Here is a 17,601-nt window from a genome sequence, read left to right as displayed (position 1 = left end):
GCTTTATAGCTCTGTTGGGCTCCATTGCTCTGCAGAGGGCAATGCTTTCCACATTAGCAGGTAGCTTTGCCTCAGCACCTTTTTGTTCACTGACCTGGTCCCCTTGGCAGTGCGCCTGCCTGGTCAACTGCAAGCCTTGGGGTGAAAAGGCCTGGGAAGATGGCCTGGACCCTCTCAGTTAATCAGACTACTCTAGGGACCACTCCAGTCAGTGTGCACCCCATGCCACCACAATGCAGCCTCCAGCCCTGGTAACCCTACCACACTAACAGGGAGTGGTCCTCTCAATGTGTCCAGTGAAGCATGGCTCCAGTAACCCTTACAGAATAAAACAGGCTTAGCATCATTATGTAGGGGATGTGTCGGGGCTGGGGCAGGAGCTTGTGGGTACTTCAATCCGGCCATGTGCCTGGACTCACCCAGCAGTGGCCAGGAGTCAGCCAGATACACAGCTGGCATGAATAAAGGAGAGGGAAGTGAAGTCATTTCATATCCTCCTGCATCCCTACGCCAATACCAAGGGAGCTGTTGGAGAGACCTCTTCCACCCCCATCTTGGCGGTCCCCCGACAAGCCCGCCATTCGATCCTGGCATGAGTGATGTTCCTGAAGGTGCACTTAGTGCCTCTGGGATATTGATTTCCCACTTTGCAAGCACTAAAACAGCCAGACTGGTCAGGACGGAGGGTATTAGCACTTCCTCCCTATTTAACTTCCACGGCAGATGAATTGCCACTTTCATTAAACAATGGTTAACACAATAGGAAAGGTTTTTTCCTCCTCCTCTGCCTCAGAGCCCTAATCACTCCATCATGCTATAGCCCAACACCGCAAAGGAAACAAATAGAGGGACTTCTCACCAGAGCTGTGTGCTTAGTGAATGAAAGTGTGTGAAAAGCCCCTTCCTTCTCCTGGCTCAACCTACAGGGAGGAGGGACAGGAGCACGCCCCGCCTTGGCACATGCACTGTTGCTCAGGTGAGTCATTCCAGGTAAGTCAGGTACATGAGCAAAGTGCTTAGCCATGTCTGCAGGATCAGGGCCTCAGGCAGTGCCCCTGGCTGGTGGTGGGAGGACTTTTGGGTTGGGAGGGTCAAGGCTTCCAGCCAGTAGCACAGGACACAGGGTAGGAGGTCAGACTTGATGATCTACTCAGGTCCCTTCCAACCCTACCAACTATGAAACTATGAAATTTGGGGCTTTGCATCTGCTCCTGCAGCCCACACCCTTGTCCTAAAGGCTGTCTGGGTGCTATGGAAGCAGTGGGCAACCCCTTACCTTTATTCTGCCTCATCCCTTTTAACCAAGCAGGAGGTCCAAGATCAAACAGTGGGGCAGAGACCTCTGTGTCTTTGTCAAAGTGCGTCAGGCATCAATGCCCATCACCAAAGCCAACAGGAGACAGCAGCCTTGCTGGGCCTCTCACCATGCTCCAGTGAGGGAGAGGGGATGGGACCAGTTAAATGCTGCCTCCCTGATCCAGTTCTTCACTGCTCAGATGGATTCACTCTGGCAAGAGATTTCACATCAGCTTTACAACTCCTGCAAAGCAAGCAAACGTCCCACATGTTGCATTAAAATAGGCCTCCAAAGACCATGGGCTTGGAGATAAACCATAACCACTGCTGCTGCGCTCTTTTTGTTTGCTCCCTGGTTTTGAAGACTGTGGTTTTCCAGGGTTACATGTTCAAAACTTTTTTCTCCACTCAGGAGGGCTAGAAACACACCTTTAAAAAAACAATGGTGCAGCGATTCTGACATAATCACATGCCTTCAGGAGCTGAGGCTTTAAGAAATACACTAAATATCATGGCCTGCATGGTACCATTGCAAAAGCTGGTGGCACTATACTCAGCAGGGCAATGGGTCTGCACATAGGACATCCAGACATAGGGAACAGAGGATTTTTTGGGCCAGTGTTGATTCTGTGGCTTCCTTCCCTGGAGATCTCCAGAATGGAGCAGGTTCAGCATCATAGGTTTTAAGATCAGAAGGATCTTGATCTCAAGGTCTTATATGACCTCTCCAGCTCAACTCAAACCAGGCAATTCCACCTGGCAACTTCTACCTCTCAGGCAACCACCAAGAAAGTTTTAGAGAAAACGAATGGCAGACTGGAAGCTGCTTGGGGCAGGGACTGCCCCATCAGTATGTGCTTGTGCAGCACCTGGGGAATTGTCCATGGATTGAGAGTTTTAAGTGCTAACATACAACCAATAATAAGTAGTATCTTTTGTAATGAGGTTGCACTAGGAGCCTTGTTTATGGGTCTGGTCCCCACGGCAGTAGATTAAGTCATTGCAGTAGGTTAATTCCAATGCAGATTAATTAATTCCAATGCAGATTAACAAGCCCAACTCATCAGGTGGTATAGAAGCTCCTATAAAACCCTAAAAGAGGTGTCACATTCTCCCTGTGTCGGTTTTTGGCCCCATCTATAGCATTGTATTAGTGGAACAGACGTTCCTGCTACATACCATGGGCTGAGTCCTCACCCCCGCAGAAAAGCAGCACTTTTCTGTCAAATGCTAGAAGATGTTTCCATCAGGCAAGGTGTGAAAGTGGGTTTAGTGATGAAGCAAGTCAGCTGGGGGCCACCCCAAAGGCAAGCATCCTTCTTCTTGTTTGGAGGGGGGAATGGAAAAACCAGCCCTAGGTGGTGAAAGCTTGCAGACACCATACCCACAGCATCCTGGGCAGCAGGTGGGAACCCAGAGCCTTCTCCCATGGCCAGTGAAGCCTTGAGGCTCAGTGACCTTGATGCACTCCCAGGTGAGACCCATCATGAAGATCTTCAGGAGCTTGAAGGCCTCCTAAGCTAGGACCACCCATGACGCTGCCTGTGCATGGCTTCAGCCAAGCACAGAAAACAAAATCAGGAGCTTTATAGATCCCACTTGTAACCAAGCAGAGTGGGGTGGGCTAGCTGAGAGCCCCTCAGCCTCTCACACGGCTTATTTTTTTTATGGAAATATTGATTAAGATAAACCAGGGAGATGCATTACATCTCCTGCCGAGGTCAGGAGTTCAGCAGCGCAGATGGCAGCTTGCCCAGCGGCCACATTTTAGGGCTCCTGGCTGATTGCCTGCAGAAGTCATCCTGGGTGGAGGTTTTCTGGCCTGGCCTCCCTCTCAACCCCGGGAGAGCTCAGGACGGGGGGTGGAAGGCGGAGGGGGCTTGTGAAGCTTGATACGACTCCTAGGGGCTGGGGGCAAAGTGCTTTAGCCAAGGGGAGGTACAAACAAATCGATGCGGGGCTGCCGTGACATGCTGACCCTGCTGCTAAGACATGGTTTTAACGTGTGACAGTAAATCTGCAGGGTGAGCTCTCTGCGGAGCCAGGGGACAGCAACTGTGACGGGCAAAGGCAAGGAAGGAAGCTGGGCTTGCATGGAGCGGGAGAAGCAGATGACACCAAAGCAGGTCTCGGGCGTTCACTTTTCATTAAAAAAAATCATGGCAACTCCTAGCCAAACATGGGCTGCTGCTGTCCCACCTCAGGGCAGAGAGGTGAGGCCTGGGGCCGACACCAGTCTATGTAGGTAGAAGGTCTCCATTGTACAAGGGCAATGCAACTCTGTCCTGCTGGGAAGGAGCTTTCACCACGAACTGATCCCCTCCAACATCAGTTGACGAGGTCCCAGGGCAAAGCCATTTGCGAGGGGCTCTGCACCTGCAACCCAACTGCTTGCAGAAATAGCGCTCCTGTAAGCCCTAGCCTCTCTTGACCAAGAGGACCCAGGTGGAAATCAGGTGGAGCATACACGTTTGGCCAGGCCAAGAGCTGGGGCACGGCCTCCAGGCTAGCTGAGTGAGCCTGCCCCACCAACAGAAGCAGGGGGACCTGCCCTCCCATGAGCACTGGGTGACTTGAAAGGAAAGGGGCAGGGATCTGTGAGACCACTGCAGGGCATGCCTACCTGGCTTGGGGGCACACTGGAAATTTTATCCAAGCGAACTTTTAAAGACAGTTGGAAGAGTTAAACTGCACTGACGTCTCAGTCAGGGAGAAAGGCTTAACTTCATTTGCTTCCCAAGTGCATCAGAAGCGAGGGGTTGTCTCCACTGCAGCCGCGGTTCTGACTGCAATGCGATGGAGACATGCCCGAGCTACCTGCGAATTCGCGCAGCTCAGGTAGCGGTAGCAGTAGCAGGGTTGTCACAGCAGCACGGATCTCAGTGCAGAAGGCAAACCGTGACCAACCCACCCTGCACTTCTCAGGTAGGCTTTGTCCTCTCCCCTGAGCTCCATGGCGCCACAGTCAGACTGGTACCCGTACCTGAGCCAGCCGGGGCAGACCTCCACTGCACTTCTGGCCAAAGCAGTGACTGCCATCCAGGCTTACCCGCCCTCCGATTTCGGATAGTATGCAACCCAAGTGCTCGGATAGTTTAGATCTGAGCGTGTCCATGCAGGGATTTAACAAGTGTGAACGAATCCACTTTAAATCTAAGCCTTTCCCTGACTTGGATTCATCTCCCTTCCTCATGGTTTTCCACCCTCCATATCGGCAGTGGGTGAAGCCGTTCCTACCTCTAGTTTGCAGTGTATTTATTCAAGCCGACCAAGCTCACTGGCCTCTTCAGAGGGAAGCTGCTCTCTCGCTAGGAATACCAGGTATCCAGGTTGTAGCCATATTGGTCTAGAGGAAAATGCAATCAGGACTCATAGTAGAAATGAGATCTTATCTTTTATTAGACCAACAAGATATTTGGAAGAAAAAAAAAAAGACAGACCTTTTTTTTGCAAAAATTTTGTTGGTCTAATAAAAGATATCAACTCTGCTATGAGTCCTGCTTGCTCAGAATACCAGGCACTTTGTTACCTGCTACAAAGGCATGGAGATTTGCCTTTTCCTTTCTTGGTCCTGTTTGACTCCTCTGTCCCCAGCTGAAGGGACCTGTGTGGGAGTCACGTAAAAATAGGACAGGTTTTCACAATTGAGTGGGGCGGACCCAGGACTGGCTGGGGCCCAGGTGAGAGAAAGCCCCATGGGGACAACTCATCTGACCACAAAGGTCAGTGCTGTGACCTCCTTTTGCACCCAATTTTACTGAGAGCCAGAGATGCAGAAAGTAACTGAGAGGAGAGGGCGGGGAAGTCATTAACAGCGGGCTTCTCCGGTTACCAGAGGCCAACAAAACCTACCTGTGCCTTCCCCGGCCCCCTGGAAATAGCCACCTTTCTCATTTCCCCTTCTGCAAGGGAGGGGCAGAGGGCAGGCCAGAAGGATCCCCCTCCCAAGCCCCAGCAGGTCACTGACCACTGCTATTGAGTGACCAGATGGACTTCCCCGCGCTACACTTCCAGCCTCCTGTGTAGCCCTCTTGTCTTTCCCTTTGCTGCGGCTGAGCTTTGACTGTCTGTCCCCTCGGGGCAGCCCTTTGTAATGAGCGTGCATATCTGCCCTCGTGTCTTTCTGATCCCAGCCGGCCTTCTCCCTCTGCCCCCCATGGCAGCCTGTCCCAGGGAAAAGCATAATGGTGCCTTTCAGGCCTCCCAGCACCGGCTTTGGGAAACTCCCAGGGAGAAGCAAGAGAGATTCTTGTTAAATGTTTAGACAAAGCCACCTTGTTAAGGGGTTTACAAAGACGTCCATCTCCCGCTCGCCTGGGAAGCTTTCGGCCCAGGGCTCCCCACCACACCGGGGAATTTCTCGCCCTTAGAAACGTTTAATAACCGTTCCGTGGTCCAGACCTATGACCCGCGCACGGGGCACAGGGGCCGCCCTTGGCCCCCTAGTAAGCGTTTGGAGCTGTGCTGGTAAAGGCAGTGGGTACAGGGGGGTATTGGGTCGAGGGCACCCTTTCAAATGCACCTTGGAGATTTTGCAGCCTTGGCCTCCATTCAAGGGTGACTTAAGCTCCTCAGACTCGTGGGAAGTCAAAGAGGTTTCAAAATGCCTACAGTGAACCCACTGGCTGTTACTAGGATCCAAATAATATCAAAGCACCTACCCGAGCTGAAGCCCGTCGTGCTAAACATTGTTTGAACCCTTGAACTGACTTAGCCGCTTCCCCAAGGAGGTTACCGGCAATTGCCGTATGTCGCACAACAATTGTCAGTTCACAATTAACTCCTAATCCTACCTAGCAGCGAAACTGCCACCTCAAAGCCCATGGCCTCGAAGCACTTGCAGAAGGTGGGCAAGAATCATCATGCATGCTTTACAGCCAGGAGAACCGAGTTGTGGAGAGGGGAACAAACGGGGCCAAGGTCACAGGAACACTGGAGGATCCCAAACCACTGAGTTACATACTCTGGCTGCTAAATAACAGGACCAAGGCTTTGCATCTTTATGCTCTCATCGTTTGGATGAGAACAAAAGAATGCTTACGAAGGACGGCAGGGTCCCACATCGGTGCCACTTGCTCACACGGTGAGAATAAAGCTAAACAGCACTGAACAGCTCCTTGGATCCCCCTGGGCACCCTCTCCTCACACCAGAGGCCATGCCACGCAATGCAGAGCCAGGCTGCTGCAGTGCCAGTCACAGCAGTGTGATCAGCCACCGCCGCACCCACAGCTATTTCTGCGCTTCTTCCCCCAACCCCAAAAAGACAGCACTGAGGCTGGTGCCCCAATCACCACCCCCTACCCCCACCAGTTATGCTATAGCCTCACACATGCTTATTGATGAAAAAGATGAGGAGAGCCATCTTCACACCATCCTATGCCTCTTCTTCTTGGGTTCCTCAGCTTCAGCCAAGAGCGGGGGTTGGCAGTGGGATCAGAAAATGGCTGAACCGAAGGAAGAGGAAAGAAGAGGATATACATGTTGGCCAACAGCCACCCACTTTGTGAAACAAGAGCAGGATGGAGAAAAATTGACCTGCCCCTTTCATCTTCTCTAAAGAGCTATCATGGTGACAGATGCTTGTGAGATGCAGATTAGATAGATAAATTAGATGGACCCCCCAGCTCTCACTATTCCCCATGCCTCCCACCACTGACTTTCTTGACGACCACCTTCCAAAGTACATCTCGGCCCCAACGAGCAGTGGGGAAGGCAAATACACAGCCGTCTCCGGAGAACATGCTCCGCTAATTGTCTGCAACATCCATCTTCATGAGCAAGGGACGGGGGCACTCAGGCCTGGTGTAGCTGTGAGCTCCTTGGAAGAGATGGTAAAGATCATGAGCAATCAGCGATCGTGCTGTTTTAATATGAATAAATAATGCATGAACATGGATAAACAGCCGCGTAACAACCTGGTCCTATATTTCCATCCTGAGACTCCGGTGACATCAAACCGACAGGCAAGCACTCAATTCACCCTATGACCTGGAAGAGGGTGTTCCCCTGTGTTATGTTCCTGCCTTGCTGGGGTGACTTTTTTAGAGCCCCACGGATGCATTAGGGGTTGCACTGCAGGCTCCAGGACACTGGCGCAGATGCATCGGACCAGATCTTTTCCCTGGAAGGTGGCAGCACTAGTTTTTTTCCCCCCATTAGGAGCTGTGTATAGCCCAGAGGGCTGGCCTGAAGATGCATTTCTCCCCCTCTGGTTTTATCAGCCCGTTTCAGGTTCAAAGGCAGGCAGGACCCCAGGAGCAGAACATCTGCTGGCCGTGGCTCTCGGTGACGAGGCTCGAGATGGCTCCGGGTATCTGGCCCAGGGGTTTCATTCTGTCCTGGCTGAAAGGAACCGGGAATAAATGAGGCTGCTGCAGCTTTAAAGAAAAGTGTCTTTTCTTCTGTGGGCTGCAGGGCCCCATGGTTGCCGTGAGGGAGAAAGCTGAAGGACACCTGCAGAGATCCTGTACAGCTGGGGAAGATTAGCCTTTTCCACTAGACAAGACCCATTACCATGTTCCAATATACCATCACTTCCGCTAGGAGAGCCCGCAGATGAGATATCGATTGAGGTGACCCCGGACGAGCCCTCCCCTCTTAGCCTGAGAGGCGTACAGATCAGCCCTGCCAGCGCAGCCAGCCTCAGGTTAAAGCCAACAGGAAGGTCGGTCAGCTGCCAATTACCCACAACTCCGCCGTCTCCCGTGTGCGGGGCTGTCGGCCAAACCCCTCCTGCATGGGGCGACGACCGGAGGAGGAAAGAGGCTGGAGAAACTGGAAGGAGCTAACCTTGGGCGGAAAGGGAAAGAGCCCAGCTCCTTGGCTTCAGCAGCTGGCGAGGTGGACGGAAGAGCATCTCCGTCTCCGGGGTGAGTTAGCTGGGCTGGCTCCCTGGGGTCCCAGAGGAGAGGGTGAACGGGGCTGCTCGGGGGGGTGCAAACATTGCCCCGGATGGAGGACTTTGTTGGGGCGGGGAGAGTAAGAGCAGATTCCTGTGGCCGTTGCCCTTAAAGCAGCTTGCAGATGTGCCTCTCAGATCAAAACAGAGCTTTGCCTCTTGGGATCTATGCTCCTCCAGCCATGCCTTTGCATTAAGGCGACTGCCCGGAGGTGCATCATACAGCTCATTTCGCTCTCACCTGTGCCAGGGCCTTCCCTTCCGTAGGAGCTTGGGCAGATGTTGCAGGGAGGAAGGGGATGGGAAGGAAACAGGGAGCAGGTATCCTGGGAGCAATGGCTGAATTGAACAGGGGTGCCCCAAGCCTCACAAAATGGCACAAGCACCCCCTCCCCTCTGCTGTTTTTCGCTATGCTGTGCCTGGTTCCTGTGATCAGAGACCTAAGGACCTAACGTCTTGCATTTGAAAGCTTGGCTAGCTTTATCCCAACTACATTGCTGGCCAATAAAAGATGTCACTCTAAGAAATCCTTGCTACCACCATTAAAGAAAGCCAATGCAGTGTCCAGTTCCATGGGAAAGACCCACCTGGTCTCCTGGCATGGAAGGTGTGTGCCATCGCTGTAACAACTAATGGCCAGTGCTGTGCCCTGCCCTCCAAAACCATCAACCTCCTCAAAACATCTCAGCCTGCTTAAAAAAAAGGCCAGCGCAAATCTAAGGCTACATGCACACAGCAGCATCAAGTCACTGAGCAAGGAGATTACAGTCTTCGCTACGGGGCTGGTGAGTCTGCACCTGAAACACTGCTTTCAGTCTGAGACATGGCGGTATCAGAAAGCCATGGACAAACAGGAGGGAGTTTGGAAACAAACAACAAAACCAACCCTGGGGATTGGACTGCTTGACTTATGGAAGATTAAAAGCAGCTAAATAGGCACAGGTTGGCTTAATCTGTCATGATGTGGTGACCGCCTGCCACTGGAGGGAGGAAGGAAGCACAAAAGGAAGGTACAAGGCATCCTGGGCTGGATATCAGTGGAGACTTACCTGCAGTGAGCTGTATGGAAAAGAGGTGGAAGAGTCCCCAAAGGGAAATGGTAGACACTCCTGTGAAAGCACTAGAAGACGCGCTGTCAGGAACAATCTTGCACTGGTTGGCATGGGTGAAAGAGAGAGATGGCTGTCCAGGGTCTTTCCCATCTCTAGCTTTCATGCATGTAAGAGGACTTTCCACATCCAGGGCATTTTTAAGGGTGAGGGGATGAATGCAACAGAATATACAGCCTGCTCCAGCAGCAACGAGGAGATCAAAGAATGCAGCAAAACCTTGGACTAAACCAGGCCGGTTTCCCCAGGCTTGGATCAGGATTGCGAGATGCCATTTTATATGATGTCCCCAGTTCCCATTGCAGAAAGAATTGTGCCCAGACACCACCAGATAAGTGTTAAGCACCAACATTGCACACAAATGAGTAATTCTGCAGTGGCAATATCTGATCAGCAGTTCAGAGCAGTGGAGAGTATTGGAGACCTCTGAATTTAAATGAGTCTTTCAAACCATAATATATTTTACGAACACAGGAGGGTGACAGGGAGAGCCCAGCATTTGCGATCACAATCCTAAGGAGCCTGTCCAGGAGCTCTGGCCTGGATGGTTTCAGATACACCACGCAGCCCATTTTCCCAAACACCTCTTGTAGTACCATTTACGGTCAACATTTCTGAGAGCATCCTCTGTGGTCATATCTCCACCACATCTCCCCCCTAGCCATGGACCGCTCTATGCACCATCAGGTGCGTTAACAAGTAGTCTAATGGCTGAAGTTGCTCCCGGATCTGGACTCCACCGCCACACCAAAAGCAGGGGGTGTCCAGACTGTGCATGTGTACACTGACTTATTGTAGGTGTGGAAGCCAGAGTATCAAGGTGCTTTGGAGACTGGCAGCATCCAAGCCTGCTTGGTAAAACAGCTTGAGGGATCAGCTGACCATTTCCAGATAGGATGTGCTATGAGTCATCCAGCATGCCATGTTATACAGCTGTGGAAATCTAGCAGCTCCAATTTTCCTACAGCAAATAGGAGGTCTCCCTCAATTTGGTGGTCAATGAGGTACTAATGTTATTTTAAGGGCTGACAGGAGCATATGCTTGCACACCCTGGAGAATGGCCTCCTACCACATGCCACAAGGACCTCACAGTTAAACTCAGCCTTGTATACAGCACGGCAGAACAGCTTTCAGAAAACAAGGGGCTTATTCAGCAAGATCACTGGAGGAGGTAGTATGCAGAGAACGGTGCAAGGGGAGTTCTGGAGAGGAGAAGGCTGCTTCTTGGAGCACGCGACAGGTAGTTTGCTTCCTGGTTTGGGGCAAAGGGAGGTGCAATACTGAGAGCTGCAGGAGGAAGATCCAAAGAGCATTTAGGAAGGAAACGTGGAGGAGTATAGCGTCGGCATGTGCGGGGTGGGGATGGGGACAGCAAGCACAGAGATGTAGGTGAGGAAGAACACAGAGGACAGCCCCAAAAGAGCCCAACCCACTGGGTGCAGCTCTCAAGTGAGCTAAATCCCTGGCTACCCTAGGAGTTTGCCTTGCTCTACTCACATAAAGTCCTATGGGGACAGCTGGGCAAGAGCCCAACGCCTCTTTCTAATGCACAACCCCCTCCCCTTGGAGATCAAAAGTGTGGCAAGAGTCAGGAATGCGAGAGACGTCTGCATGAAGCACCGGAGCCTCCAGAGTTATCAGCAACAAACGTTTGGAAGGGCTGTTAGATCTCATGCTTCGGGGCTTATACTAATCCCGAACTCAAGTGAGGTCCAGTGTAGGGGCAGATTATCCCGCACGTGCCCCCAGTGAGGTCTTACACCTTCCTTTGAAGCATTTGGTGCTGGCCATTGTCACGGGGAAGTTGAGTTCGAGCCAGTAGGATAACAGCTAAGGGTGAATCTCTGGTAGCAGTATAGGCCCTATGACACACGAGCGAACTATTCTGATTTCAACCAGCAGGTGGCAGCAGCACCCCTGCAAAATGCTTGGTTCATTCCAGGATCGCTTCCCTTTTCCTCGCCGCGTTTTCACAGCTGCTGTGCCAGGCGAGAGAACTATTTCCATTTGCTTGACTGCCGACTCTCTGCTGCCTTCGTCTCCATAGATGGTAGCTGCTGGTAATAGCAGAGAAAGAAACATCCAAGCTGAGAAAATAACAGGTTATTTTCCCAGCTGTGATGTCAGAAGCTTGTCACGCTTACCCTTAACAGGCGAACAGGGCAGGCGAAGAACTTTGTCCTGCCGCTCAAAGTGCAGCCAGTGGCCCTGCAGAGAGACCAGGGGAAAACGCTGCTTTCTCCAACCTTCAACTGGTGGCGAGTCCGAGTCGAAGGTGCTGATTCTGCATTTGCAGATGCTTTCTTCCTGCCTGCAGGGAGCCAGCCTGGCTAGGGGGAACGAGCTGGCGTGCCACCTTGAGAAGAGCCATCGGCACAGCGGAGCCCGGCTTCTTGTACAACCGCTAATTGTCACAGGCACCAGAGCCCAAAGGGGCCACCTCTGTGACCACATCCCAGCAGGGCTGGTGACAAACAAGGCAGCTTTGGACTCGCATGCAGAGAGCAACAGGGGAATCCTGCTATGCTCGCGGCTGCCCAGCCTCACTGTTTGCTCTCCACCAAGTCCAAAAAACAGTGCTCGAAAGCACTCGCAGTCACATCAAGAATCACACTGATGATGAGATGACAATTATATCCATTTGATTTTCTTTTAATGCTCCGTGAAAAAGGCGAAGTCATCGCAGTGCTCATTCGTGAATAAAGGTTGAGACCCCCCTGGTTCAGAGGCTGAACCCCTTTGAGCATGGACAGACACACACCGCAGCCCAACACAGACCCTCACATGTCCATCAATACTGCCATATCCAAGCACCTTGCAGGCCTCCGTGTGCTAGCCTCTCTATGCCGTGATCTCTTTTTTCCAAATGCGCCATGGTATGGCCAAGGCACATAAGGGGCCTGCAAACAAGGAAAGACTTCAATCTGAGCCTCATCATCACTCCCCGCAAAATTAAACACCCCCCCCCCTTCAAATTGGAACTTAAATGTGGAACAAAATTGTTCAGTTTGCTCTCTGAACTGGTAACACCTTTTTCCTCCCTCTCCTTTTTAAACAAATCCTTTTCAGTCTGATCCCTCCGCTCTCAAACGAGCATAGGAAAAGAACGATAAAATCCTCTTAACAACTTAAAAAAAACCCAAAATGCATTGTGAAGACAGTCTTTTTCTTTCCTCAGCCACCTATCTTCTCCTCCATGGCCACTTAGTCCTTAGCAGAGGAAGAAACAGGTAGGTGACCGGTTCAGTTAGGTTTCCTGCTCCCCTTTCCAATACAAAGGTATGCACTGGGACAAAAATGTGTGGCCTTCATAGGCACTTAAATCCACTGCTGAGATCACAAAGCCCAGCCCAGGGAAGAGTTTGGCCAACTAAGCACGTGAGGGACAAACAGCGGCAGCATAATGAACCACTCCTCAGAATAAAGAAACAAAAAAACCCGTGTTCGCTGTTTTAATTCCCATTCCCGCTTCTCTCGGGGGGGAGCTTACCACATTTTTTTATTATTATTTGATTCTGTTTTGCTTGCCACGGAAGCCCATAACAAAGCCATCACCTCAACATCAATTCTGGAAGGCGAGTTACAATTACAAATTACTACCGCAATTAGTGCTCGCGCTTAGACAAATTAGAAAGGGGAATAAGAGCCTATTGATTGCTATTCATTCTGCTTCGTGGCGACCTTGCTCTGGAGACGATGATATTCCTTTAGCCTGTAAGCCAGATTTGAAAAAAAAAAAAAAATTAATTGTAAATTAACAGTGATAACACACATTTCGAGTCAATTAATTCAGGCGGAATGAGAGGGCAGCAGGGGCAAGCATTTGTTAAGGCCTATACGGTTTAATTCTTCCTCCCCACACCCGATAGTGTAATTAATTTACCTTGGGGTGGGGGCGGGGACCTCACATAATGTGGCAGAGAACAAAGCAGTTAACTGGCAATGGAAAAATTAAGAGCCCATTATGTAAATATAGCATATTTCATGGCATTTAGGGGGGAGTTTGGGGGCCTGGGAGATAAGGAAAATAAAGAGAATGGCTGTTCTTTAGGAGGCTGCAATTAGCCAAGGCTTCTGTACCCGACAGGCTTGTTCTCATTTCCAAAGGCTTGGGTTGAACCTGCGGCTCAGGTGGGATGGAGGGACTCAAGCACCCGCTGAAGGGGCATTAGTTGGCTAGGGTCACCTGTGCCAGGGCAAGGCAGCCAGGCTCACCAGGGAGCCAGTCCCCATCTCTTGTCTAACTCAGCGCTAGATGGGGCGCTTGGAGAGATGCCCCATTTGAGGAGTCTCAGTCCCTGCTAGAGGTGGGCACTATGGTCTGCAAGGCCTGAGCCGCCTTCAGGATGAGGCCTCTCAGCCTCGCTGTACGGCTGCAGCAACTCTGACCTCCCAACACAAACAAGGGCAAGCCAAGCCTCGTAAGAACTGTGCTAATTGGGATCTAACTTTTTTTTCCAAAAACATTTATTTACATATATATATATTCTATATATAGATATATTTTATAGATATATATATACACACAGATACACATAGATATAACATACACACACACACACACACACATATATATACACACACACACACATATATGGAGAGGGGTCTGGCACAGACTTTTTCAGTAGACCCTCTGAGAAGGGCAGTGGGTAGGGGTACAGGTATAGAGATGGGTGCATGGTGTGAACTGTGTAATGGGTTTTTCGTGTGTTTTGAGCTCCTAATTGGGCTCTAACCCCAACAACAAGCGGAAGCCACCACATTTAGCTAGCATGGATGAAAACATGGCTAGCACCAGGGCGAAGCCTGCCTACAGGAGGGGCTCAGTGACTCTGATCCCACCTGAGGCAAGGCCTCCTGGCCAACATCAGGGCATGCCAGAGGGCACCTCCTGTAAAATGGAAAGCAGCCGTGCTTGGGCAACAACCAGGCAGGAGCCAAAGGATAAGTGCGAGCAGGGCTCTGCAGCTACATGAGCAGGGGCTTTGTGGGACCACACGGGTGATGCTGCATCTGCATCAAAATGATTGCAGGGCCAGGCAGGGTGCGAGTCACTGTGGTGAGGATGGCAAGTGGGAAGCCAGAAGCTGTGTGTTGGGCAGGGCATCCCAAAAGATGGGGTGGGACATTGGTGCCAGGGTTTTCATGCTACACAAACCTCAGGGAGTTGATGTTGATGAATCCAGTGGCATCGGCAGGCTCATAATCTCCTTGGACATTCATACTGCAAAGGGCAGCGCAGGGAGAGAAGAGGAGAAATAGGCAGTTAACCATGTGGGTTCTCCCGGGGATATCTGAGAGTCTGTAGCAGAGCAGGGCACTGAACTCAGCCTGGGTGTTTCAAGTCCTAGGCTGAAACTGCTGGCCTCTCCTTCCCCTCCTCTGGCACCCCAGCCCCTCTGTCCTTGCCATTCAAATGCCTTCACCGGGCCCATCCCAGCATGCTGTTATCCATGGCAATGGCAGCGCTCTCAGCGCACGATGGTGCTGCATGGGATGCAGTAGACAACACAGCCCGCGCTCACCCTGCAGTACAGCAGTCATCTTCATGCCTGCTGCAGCCTGGATGGGGCATGGTTTCCACCAGGCAGCTCCTCCCACTCAGAAGAAAGATGCACTGCACCTGATTTTGGCACGCACTTCTCTGGCATGGCCGGAGAGGGCCTTCTTGCCACAGAAAAATCTCATTTTCCAGTTCCAGGTCTACCAGCCTCTCTACAGTGCTACGGCGCCAGTGCACCGGCACTTCTGCAGCAGTTCCTGAAAGGCAGTGACCTGCCCACGCCCACGCAGCACATTCGGCAGCACGGCCAAGGGTAGTACCCCCAGAGTCCCAGTCCCACATTGAATACAAGACCCTGCTATGGAGCAGAAATGCCAGAGGGCCGCGCGCACCTGAACCACGTAACGGATATATGTTGTGCACACATACAGTGGATGAATGTCCCATGGGAACCCAGTGTGAAGGATGGAGTGGGACTCGCATGATACACATGGGGCTGGGGCAAATCTCTCCCTGTCTTCCAGTCTGCTTCTCCCCCACTGGGACCTGCTTCCTTTTTCCCCTAGCAGAAGCCAAACCCTCTCTGGCCAAGTCCCTCCACCCCCAAGCAGCCTCTTCAGCCTGAAGGGACGAGAAGCTCCAGCCTCTTCATCCAACACAGAGCACCGTCTTTCCTCTCCTGCTTAGGAGACAACCTTATAAGAGCATCTTCTGCCCACCCCGTGAGACACCCAGGACCAGAGCTGCATGCAAAGACTGAGATCTGTCCCACACTCTGGCCTTGTCCCAAGCAGGAATCACTGGGACATCATCGCCCACTCCGGCACTAGCACCAATAGATGCGCCAAACGCAGACCAGGCTTAGGGGATCCTCTGGACCTGAGCTGTGTTTGATCCCATGGCAGTAAAGGCATTCAACCCCCATCTGCACTAGCCCCCAGCGGTGGGGCTGCTGGTGCCACTGTACACTACGGTGACAGTGCCAGCATTGCCAAAGGACCCTGGCTCACATACAGGCCAAACGCCTGTTAGTCCCCACTTGAGAGCTGCCCAAGGGAGGGCTGGGGAAAGAGCCAAACAACATCAGGCCCAGATGCATTTGCGCCTGGTTGGTGTAAACAGGTGCAGCTCCCTATGACGACTCCAATTTATGCCAGGGAGAAAGTGAGCCCGATGGCCATGCCAGCACTGCAACAGCTTATAGCTGCCATAGAGCCAGCCCTGCTTCACGTCTCCTTCCCATTTCATCCTGCAACATTGCAGAGAAAACCACGCCGGCCCCCAGCAACAGCCCCCGAAACCCAGCCATCAGGAAAGCACATCCCAAGCAAGCCAGCTCCTTGCCATCCAAAAAAAAAACCAACCCCCAAAAACCCCCAGCCACGGCTCATTTCCCAGAAACTGCAAACCTTAAAAAAAAAAAAAAAAAAAAGAGTTTACAATGATTTTACCTCCCCTGACGGGCTACAGAAAAACCTCTGAGCTTTTATTTTTGCTCATTCGAGTGGTTCTGACCTGCTCTATAATTACGTTACTTTCTACCTACTGTGCAGAGGCATTTCCACGCGGCTCTACCTCTCACAGCTTTCTCTCGGGTTCCTGTGACGCCGTCACTCAAAGGCTTTCAAACCAGCGATGTAGAAATCAAAAAGAAAAGGAAAATGGTTGGCGACGCAGTGAGAATAAGTGCCCCTGCTTTTCTCTCCCTCTCTCTTTTTCTCAGTCCCACCCCCCTCCATCCTCTTTTTTTTTCTTCCCTCTTTTTTTTTTTTTTTTTACTTTATTCATTTAATCTCTCCGAGTGAGAACGCGAGGCATAATGAAGGGTTGGGACGGATTATTAGGAGCTGTTGATTTTGAGAGGGAGGGAAGGAAAAGAGCCAGAGAAGAGAAAGAGAGAAGATAATTTGACATTTACTCCGACTGATCTAAACTGATTCGGGTGTACTTATGGCTTATAAAGTGTTTAGAGAGATTGAAAAGGGCTGGGGGGAGAGCGGGGGAGAAAGAGAGGGAGAGAGAGAGAGAGAGAGAGAGAGAGAAACAGCAACATGAAGAAAAGGAAAAGTGTAAAAAAAAAATATTGACTGCAGAACAAGACTTGTGCTCTCATTTTAGACTCAGCTCAGAGGAAATGCTTGTGATGGAGTTAAAGGCAGACCCCTCGCAGCTGCACGCGCCAGTCAGATGAGCCATGCCCCCAAGGGAGCACCCTGATGTGGTGTGCCCCACACCAAAGCACCCTTGGTTCACATCCGTGATGCTGTCTCACACCCCCACATCACACACCATGCAGCCTGGACTCCCCCTGCCCAGCCCTGGGTAGCAGCCTGGGTGGCAAGCGCTGGGCATGAGCTTGCCCACAGAGCACGGGGGAGGCTGGACCACCTGGTTTCACCGATCAAAGTACCCTAGAGAAATCAAGCTGCAAGGGACCATCGTGGGAGATCATCTAGTCCAACCTGCCACCAGAGGCAGGATCATCCTTATCCAAACCACTCAATACAAGTCCACCGTCTAACCCATTAGTAAAACTACACAGTCAACCGTGACACAACCACAGGATATAACACCCTACCCTGCCACAGGTAAAGCCAGAGGACAGTGGTAGCTAATGCCTGGCTGCTGTGAGGGCTGTTAAAATATGCTCAAGAGATCCCAGGAAGGGACCACAACCCCTCTAGAGGAAAGCAAAAACCCTCATAAGTCCATATGAATCTGGCCAAGGGGGAAAATCCCTTCCTGATCCCAAAGCGAGGTGTGGTGTAACCCTAAACACGGGTGCAAGACCA

General features: G+C 51.5%; 1 protein-coding gene across 1 annotated transcript in view; it reads right to left on the bottom strand.

The window, feature by feature from the left end:
* Positions 1-12,744: 12,744 nt before the first annotated feature.
* The window catches only part of ASS1 (argininosuccinate synthase 1), a 65,415-nt gene continuing 60,558 nt past the window's right edge, over positions 12,745-17,601 (bottom strand). Inside the window, exons 15-16 of the mRNA XM_019540796.1 lie at positions 14,465-14,530; positions 12,745-13,018 (exon numbers count right to left, since the gene is read on the bottom strand). Coding sequence (XP_019396341.1) covers positions 12,964-13,018; positions 14,465-14,530 — 121 coding nt within the window. The 3' untranslated portion in view covers positions 12,745-12,963. The remainder of the gene's footprint in view (positions 13,019-14,464; positions 14,531-17,601) is intronic.

The sequence above is a fragment of the Crocodylus porosus genome, unplaced genomic scaffold (assembly GCF_001723895.1).
Source record: "Crocodylus porosus isolate Cpor-Errol unplaced genomic scaffold, CroPor_comp1, whole genome shotgun sequence".
NCBI classification, from domain to species: domain Eukaryota; kingdom Metazoa; phylum Chordata; order Crocodylia; family Crocodylidae; genus Crocodylus; species Crocodylus porosus.
This window is presented reverse-complemented; position numbering and strand designations above follow the sequence as displayed.